The sequence below is a fragment of the Echinops telfairi genome, unplaced genomic scaffold (genome assembly GCF_000313985.2).
Source record: "Echinops telfairi isolate 266 unplaced genomic scaffold, ASM31398v2 ScPeMD7_70;HRSCAF=299, whole genome shotgun sequence".
Taxonomy (NCBI): Eukaryota; Metazoa; Chordata; class Mammalia; order Afrosoricida; family Tenrecidae; genus Echinops; species Echinops telfairi.
This window is the reverse complement of record NW_022103968.1, coordinates 35,483,447-35,492,100: the sequence shown is the minus strand read 5'-3', so window position 1 is coordinate 35,492,100 and position 8,654 is coordinate 35,483,447. Positions and strand designations below refer to the sequence as shown.

At 47.6% G+C, this 8,654-nt stretch overlaps 1 protein-coding gene across 1 annotated transcript; it reads left to right on the top strand.

Annotated features, from left to right (window-relative positions):
- The first annotated feature begins 1,750 nt into the window (after positions 1 to 1,750).
- Positions 1,751 to 5,543, top strand: HHEX (hematopoietically expressed homeobox). The gene is made up of 4 exons (XM_045291526.1): positions 1,751 to 1,828; positions 2,055 to 2,233; positions 2,443 to 2,493; positions 4,255 to 5,543. Exons 2-4 carry the CDS (start codon positions 2,210 to 2,212, stop codon positions 4,474 to 4,476), a joined length of 297 nt encoding a protein of 98 aa, XP_045147461.1. The 5' UTR covers positions 1,751 to 1,828; positions 2,055 to 2,209; the 3' UTR covers positions 4,477 to 5,543.
- The last annotated feature ends 3,111 nt before the right edge of the window (positions 5,544 to 8,654 follow it).

Genomic DNA, 8,654 nt, shown 5'->3' with positions numbered 1-8,654 from the left:
GGCGCGGGCCCGGGCAGCGCGCGGCCGGGGCTGACCGCACGCTGCTTCAGATTGGTTTTCTGCACCTTGCAGGCGTCGGGGCGCGCGAGCCCCGGCCAGACTTGGGGCGCCGCTGGCCGGGGAGACCAGCCCCGGTCCGTGCACGTCGCCCGGGGTGGGGCCCCTTGGCGGCGGGAGGGCCAGGCGGGGTGTGGGGGGGTGTTAACCCAGGCGCTGCAGGCGGCCCCTGCGGGGCAGGAACAGCTGCCGGGCTCGGAAGGTTACGGGGCTGGACTTGGTTCAACAAGCTTGTGCAGTGAAAAGAGCCTGACCCTTTCCGTTCATACAGGAAATCTTGAGTTCTCGATAGGAGTAAATCTGGTTTCAGAAGCTGTTAAGTGTTTTCCTGGCTGCGTGAAGCAGACCCTTCCCCCGGAGTAGTGCACGCTGCTGATTATTTTATCGACATCCTCAATACAGACAAATTCAGGAAACACTCGACTTCTGATAGCCGGGATCCGTTTTTCTGATATTGTTCATTTCCTCTGTGTGGGATGTGACTATATGGCAGCTAAAATAACCAGTTGCTTCCTTTTTTTATGCCCCCCCTCCCCCCGAGGCTGTTTTGCACCAGTCTGAAGCCTGACGCAAGCAAAATCTCGAGAAAACACACACACACACCCCACCCCACCAGCACCCCGTGCCTCGCACTCACCCACCACTTTTCGAAGTGTTCAGTCGCAGGCCCGCAGAAGCACGACCCGACGGCCAGGTCTTTGGAGGGCCAGCGGCGGGCCCCAGGCGCACTTTGGGAAGGGCTGCGCGGGCCTCTGGAGTTGGCGGGCACTCGGTCAACTGCCAAAGACCGCGGGGAATCCCTTGGCCCCTTCGGGGCACCCAGCGAGGAGGCGCATAAGAGGGAACCGTGATGTTTGGATACCAATTCACTGTTATTGGCAGGTTCAGTAAGCCGCTGGAGATGGTGACTGTCATTTAATCTCACTGCCACTCAAACCCTTTACGGGAGTAGAAAGCGTTGTCGTTCGCTGGCTCGTGGAGCGGCTGGTGGTTTCTACCTGCTGATCTGGTGTTTGGAAGCCCAGCGTGTCACCACGACGCCCACCAGGGCTCCTGTTAATTTAATAGTCATGTTGAATCATAATTATCGTGACAGCCTCTAACCCATTCCAGCTTTCCCTCGCACCATTAAGGGAGATTTTTTCCTTGAATTATTTAGTTTTTAAAATTTAAATGTTTTTTATATTGAGTATTTTTATTCCAGCCTAGTGGAGGGTTTGGGCAGCGGCTCCAGGGTGGCCCGGTCACCAGCCAGGGGCCAGTGGAGACCCTCGGCGGTGCTGGGCCCGAGAGCAAACATTTGCATCGAGCTCTCTGGGTTTCCTTGGGTTACTGGTGGGACTACGCAGGAGGAAGCAAAGGGTTTTTCGCGATAGACCAACAGGAAACACATTGACGGAAATGTTGCCATAGCCCACGAGGTGGCTTTAACTGGCCGCCCCCGCGGGTCGGGAGTGAAATCAGAGGCCGCTGTGCCCTCGGGCCCGGATTGGAGGCTCCACGCCCGCCAGGGCGCCTGGGCCCCCGCGCTGTCTCTCGGCCTTGGGTCAGGGTATAGCCCCGCCGTTCCCCCAACACGCCCACTCCCTGGGGTTTGGGAAGCGGGCTTCCTAAGAGAGGCCCTGGGAGCGCAGAAAGTCGTGTATACATTGGAGAGGGTAGAAGAATGACACACAAGAGAGTCTTGGCGTTTTAAATTCAAGTTGTAGCGGGCGTGCTTGTCGAGATTAAGGAGTTGGTGTGCCCGTATCCAACTCTGGATGTGATGGTTGTGAGTGGGCGTGCCCAGGGTGGATCTATGTTCATATGTAGTATATGATTTTGTATGTGTACATGTCATTATACAGTGTTTGTGTGTGTGTGTGTGCGTGGCTTGTTTGGGAACTGGCTGCCTGGGGGATCCTTGCTCTCCTGGCCGCCTTTGTCACCCCCTCGGGATCAGGCCCTCAGTGCGCCAGGACAGTGGCTTCATCGCGGCTCTTCTCGCCCGCCCGCAGGCAAACCTTTGCTCTGGAGCCCCTTCCTGCAAAGGCCGCTGCACAAACGGAAAGGCGGCCAGGTGAGGTTCTCCAACGATCAGACCATCGAGCTGGAGAAGAAGTTCGAGACCCAGAAATACCTCTCCCCGCCCGAGCGGAAGCGCCTGGCCAAGATGCTGCAGCTCAGCGAGAGGCAGGTGAGCGCCCCTGGGGATCTCCTGGAGTGGCGGGGGGGAAGCCAGGTTCTTGGGGTGGAGGGGTCGCCCGCCCCAGGGAAGTGAGACTTCGAGCTGCCGGCCGCTCCCGTGGCTAGACAGCATGAGCGCAGTTTTGCCCGCCCTTCCTCCCGACTCACATCCTTTGGAACTTTAGACTGGCTAAGTTTTCATTTTTTGGTTTCCTCTAGGTGAAAACATGGTTTCAGAATCGACGTGCTAAATGGAGGCGACTAAAACAGGTATCACAAGCTTCCGTTTCTATGGAAAAAAAATTTTTTTTATCGTGTTAACCCATTTCAAGGCCTGTTATGGGTTGTATGCAAAAGTCATTTGAGAGCCTCTTTAACCTCTTCACCTTGATTAAAAGGGCAAATAAGCCTGCTGAAATGCACGAGGAATCGCTCAGGTGGCAGTAATGCTAAAAGCACCTAATGCAGTTCCTATATCAATTATGCTGCGGTGTTCACACACTGGCTAGTAAAACTCCTGGCTAATTGTTTTATAAACCCCATATGTTGTTTATCTAATTAACGCAGGAAAGATAAAGTAATTGACAGTAAATGACTTAAGCAATTATCTTTGGGAGAAAATTGTTTCTTTTATTTACCCAGCCATAATAAAACCAGGCAGAACTCAAGAGTAAATATAAGGAAATAAACACCTAAGTCTTGTTTGCACCACCTTAAAAGGCCTTTTAGAAGAATTAAATATCAACGTGTTTAAAAAATGATTTTCCATCTAACTCCCAGTCCTTAAAATGAATGGAAAACATGTACCCTGTTTGGAAAGTAGTTAAACCTTCCTAATAGCCTTTCACTCAATGACCTTGCTACGCAAGTTGTGATAAAAAGTATAGGCTACTGCAGTTTTTAGAGGCGCTTTATTCAAAACAGTAAATAAAGGAGTTCTGTTAAATTAAAACCAAAGACTTATTTTTGATGTTCTTATCAGAATATATTCTCTAAATGTACCCAACAAATGCTGAATTTTTCACTTGCCAATGTATATACCCAGTTTAATAAATACAATATTTTGAAGCCATAATACAAGTGAGGAAATTCATGAAGCAATGTGGAATAAAATTTTTATTACTTGTTTTTTTAAAACAAGATGTCATAAGTACAAAGAAAATTCTGAAGCAAAAAAATCTTCCTAATTTCATTATTCTGATACAATTTAAATATTTGGAGATTTCATGTTAGTCTTGGACTGTGAGCATCTATTTTGTGTAGTTGCTATCAAGTGAGTATGTCAATCTTTGGTTTAAAGAAAATCTCAATATCATTATCATACTGTTTCTATTTAATGTCCATGTCCAGTTTAGATAAACACAAGATTAAAAATTCACTAATTTGTGTAATTCTTCATAAAAGGCTTGACTTCATTTAACCACTCTTTAAATAGGATGCATGTATAACTCTTAAAATAGTATGTAATATGGAAATGCTTTCCAGAAATTTAAAAGTAAATTATAGTTGTTTAACTCCATTCTTCCAGTTCTGTATTTTTTTTTCTTTGACATGATTTTTTAACTGCTACACATACTTGTGTGTATAAATTTACTGTAGGGAAAGAATGTAAAGGGAATTTATACAAATGATTTTGAAACAATTTCACAAATAATTGAAAAGAGAATTAAAAAAAAAGAGAATTATATCTGTAGTTATGACCTCTCCCCACCCCTTTAAGCTTTTATAAATCCTGAGACCATGAGCCTACGCTGGAGTTCAGCATTTTATTGACATACACATTTACAGCTACATGGCCTTTTATCTGGCTAGAGTATAATCTTGCCTACATGACAACATGACATTTCATCTCTTCCAAAATGAAAAAGAAGTGACAAGCCTGTGCTTTCTGAATAAAATGATTGTGGCAGAAAGCATGTGATAAAAATGAAAAATTAAAACAATGGTACAGAATGAGGGCTATTTCAACTTTATGTCTCTACTTCTCCGTATTTCATGATGCTAATCTTCCTTTTCCTCTCCTCCGGTCAGGAGAACCCTCAAGGGAATAAAAAAGATGATCTGGAAAGTTTGGACAATCCTTGTGAACAGAGGCAAGAGTTGCCCAGTGAACAGAACAAAGGTGCTTCTCTGGATAGCTCTCAGTGTTCACCCTCCCCGGTCTCCCAGGAAGACCTGGAATCGGAGATCTCCGAGGACTCGGATCAGGAAGTGGACATTGAGGGTGATAAAGGCTATTTTAATGCTGGATGATAGCCACTGGCTCTGGCTGGCATCTTTGGCAAACTGGATTTGGGGATGACAATTTGCTTCAGAAAATCTTCATGGAAGAAGTGGAAAAATATAAGAGAAAGGAACCAATTTTCTGGTATTCCAGAAACCCTAAAATATGTGGTGCACTAATTAACAAGCTCACATTGAAGCCTTAAATGGATGGTGTGCTGATTTTAGATTTCTGTGATAAAGTGACTCTTCAGCCCCCCCATCTCCCGCTAAAGTAAATCATTACTTCTATTTATAGAAAAGCCATCTTTTCCACTTTTTGTTAGGTTTTTAAGTTATGACTTAAAAGGTTTTAAGCAGGTTCTTCTTGAATAACTTTCCTGTAATTGGGAATCTCCACCACACGTAACTGGAAGAGTAAAGGGACACCCTAAATGCACAGATAGGCAGCCTTGTTCTCCAAGGCTTTGCAGGCAGTCTAGGGATATTTTAAAAGGAAACAGTCGTTTATGTGAAATTCTTACATTGCTGCCTGAAATCATGGCAGTTTTTCTCGTGTGTTTGTATTCATTTGTCAGGGAGAGCTGATAGGAATCTTCAATGCTTGTTTTGCACTCTCAGTACCTGCTCGACCATGGGGATCCCCCAAATCCCCTGCCTTGTGGAGGTCATACCAACTCTTAGTAACCCCATAGGACAGATGCGGGTTTGTGAGGCTGTAAATCTCGCTGGCAAACGACTGCCAAGGCGCTCTCCCAAGGAGAGGCTGCTGGATTTGAAGCCCCCCACCCCCTGCCTTTTGGTAAGCAGCTGAGTGCTCTCACTTCTACCCCGCCGAGATTCCCTGATCAGGGGCCGAGTACTGTCCCACGCGAGCAGAGAAGCTGACTGGCGAGGTGACTGACATTAATCACAAATGGTCTAGAAGGTTAGTAGCAGGTTAATTAAATGTAAGGTTGTAGATAATTGTTTTATATCAATGTTTATAATGTTGTTTGTATATATAATCGTTCACTGGAATGGCCAAAGTGGTGGTCTTTTTTTTTTTCAAGTGGAGAAACTTGGTATAAAATAAATCTGTCGGTGGGATGACTGGCCCGTTGGGTATCCGATTCTTTGATTCGACAAACCAAACAACCACTACTAAAGACGACTTGAAACGTCGCCGCCGAGGTGCCTAGCCTGGTGTTTAACACCAGGGTGGGGAAATTGGGAAGAACGGAGCTTCTGCGCCAGGGTTGCTACGAAGCAAGCGGGGTGGGGGGTGGGGGCCGCAGTTCTGGGCTGGCTCCTGGGGGGTGGGCGTGCTTGTCCGGGGCTGGGGGCGTGCAGCGAGGCGCCTTTAGCCCGCAGACCCGGCGCGTTTGCAGCCCTGGGTGCACCAGGCGAGAGAAAAGCCCGACCCAGGCTGTCCGCGGCCGGCGCTGAGCGCCGCCGGCCCGGCCCCATCGATCCTCGTCTGCTCACTGGGCTGGCCCGGGCCACTGTCCTTGACCAGCTTGAGTCAACACTGCGTCACCGCCCGAGCGCTCGGCCTGGAGCCGCGGGGCCTGGCGCGCAGTGGGAGGAGTGTCGGGGGATGGGATGCGGTGTCAGGCCTAGAAGAGCCGGGGGCGGGGCGGGGGAGTTGGCCCCGAGTGCGGCGGTCCTCACTCCTAAATTCGCTCCATAATCATCGCAGATGACTGAGCCTGACCCCTGCGTTTCCGATTCCGCATGGCAGGGGTGGAGTGGGGAACTTGCCTTTCTAACATGCCTAAGCCACTGCTGTAAGGTGGGAGAACCTGGGCCCCTCACACCCCTTCACTCCCATTCCACCCGCTTCCTTTCAAGGACTGCCACCTGTGTGGATGGAGGTGGGGATGGGAGGGACTAAGGAGGAGAGAGAGGGAGGTAGAGGAATCGGGAGCAGAGGGGGGGACCCAGGCCCAGCCAGGGTGGTGAGCCTTATGGGTGTAGGGCAGCGGTTCTCAACCTGTGGCTCTCGACTCTTTTGGGGGTCGAGCGACCCCTTCACAGGGGTCGCCCAATTCATAACAGTAGCAAAATTATCGTTAGGAAGTAGCAACGAAAATAATTATGTGGTTGGGTGGTCACCACCACGTGAGGAACTGTACTAAAGGGTCCTGGCATTAGGAAGGTTGAGAACCACTGGTGTAGGGTGAAGGAAGGGGTATGGGGAAATGGGAGAGGGTGAGAGTGGAGGGGGTTTGGGGGCTGAGAGCCTGAGATGAGGTGAGCTCAGTATTCTCACCTGTGACCCAGGGTATTGCTAGCCTGCTCTCCAGCTACTTACCTAGCTGAACCATCAGGCTCCTGGTAGTCCAGGATGAGGATGAGGCTGAGAGACACCTGTGTGGAGGCAGGCCCAGAAATCTTCCCCTCTAGCGGTTGCCTCCCTAGAGGCCTCCTCATTGTCTAGAGTTAGGCGCCTCCTGGGCTGAGTCTAGTGAAAGACTGACCATGGCCCTGGCCTGACTGACCAGGGCGCTATGGCTCCTTAGATTAGGTGCTAGCAGCAAAGGAAGATTGCCTGATGGTGTGAAAAAGCCATTGTGTGCAGGAGGTTACTGACATGCTGCCTCTGTAAATAATCAGGCGGCTCTGGAAATGAAGGTGAAATTTAGGTTTCCGAGAGACTTAGTACAGATCCTCAAACAGAGAAGTGTACATGACCCAGAAGGATGAAGATTTGGGACGGAGTAGTCTCAACCTCAATTTTCTCATCTATAGAATGCTCTATAAGAGCCCTTCCACCCACACATTCCCAATGTAATTCAAGCCCCTTTTCTCCGCGCAGGGTAATCATGTAGTGGGAGACTTTCCCTTCCCATCAGCTGCGGGCTCCAAGTTTGCTGATTTGCCTGACAGGTTACATCCAGGTTTTAAGGGTCGTAATCAGTCTCATCTGGAAATGGGACTGTCTGGATCACATTTTTGGAGAATGAGAGGCTTGTGGCCCTCGTGTTGAGTTAGTTAAGGGCAATCTTGGAATCAGTGTGTGTGTTTCGCTCCTGGAGATAACCCCTGGTTAATGTTTATTCTTGAGAATAACTGTATCATGACTATCACGCAGAGAAATACAGGCTTATGTATTGATTGACACTAGAAAAACTGTGGGGCAAAGGCTTGTTTTTAAGTAGACAACCCCCTGAAACCAGGTGGTTTTCAAATACAAAGCTACTCCTAACACTCTTCAAGTGGCCCATCTTAGAATCTGAATATTTCCCAAGGAATTAAGAGCATGCAACTGGGAGGAAACCGAGTCTTCCCAGGACACAGGTTGACATTGACTGTTTTCTGAAGCACCCCACTGCCTATTGCCAGTGAATATTTACAAATTCTTCTTACAATCCAGGCATTTTTTCATTTGTTTGTCTTTTAGCTATTTCTTGTTGAAGCGGCATGTATGACCTTTACAGCACAACTCCTGTCTTGTTTTTGACTCTTTTTATCAGGAGCTTCAACTTGAAAACGGTTATCATTTAGCAGAAAGACAAACAGAAAAGCACATTTTTGTAAGCAAAACGTTAATGATTGGAAGAATTGCCCTAATTTCACCATGACAGCGTGTGATTAATCCCCTGGGTCATGTACGTATACTTTAAGTTATTCGGTTCGTTGGTCTTTGATATTCAGAACCCTTTCTAACTTAATAGGATATTGATTTTGTTGCATGATGTACTTTGACTCTTTAAACAACATCACTTTGAGGGAAGACTAGCCTGCTGTGTAGTATTTTATTTAGAGAACTGTTGCATAAGGTTTCTTTTTCTTACTTTTCATGGGTTTTCAGGGTGAAAGCTGATAAGACATCTTGTGGGAAAAGAGGAAACCATCTGTGATAGTGAAAGTAGCTATTCTCTTTCAACATTTTTGACAAGCTTTTTTTTTTTTTTGGTGGTTTCATTACTGTGAATATTCAGTTTTGTTACTGGGGTGAGGACAGGGGTTCAAGGAAACATATTTGGACTCGGGAGAAATTCACTGTGCCAGGGACAGGCGGGAGGTCCCAAAATCCTCCTAGTTTTCCTGCCTGCGGGAACTCATATGAACCGAAAAGCTCACCTAATTTGAGTTTCTTTAAAAACCTAAGTTTCAAAACTAACCTTTAAACCTGTGATTGGAATTCATGTTTATGTAGTTACTGACAAGATGAGACAGGGGCCAGGAAACCAAACAGCCTCCCAAGATGGTTCTAAATGGTC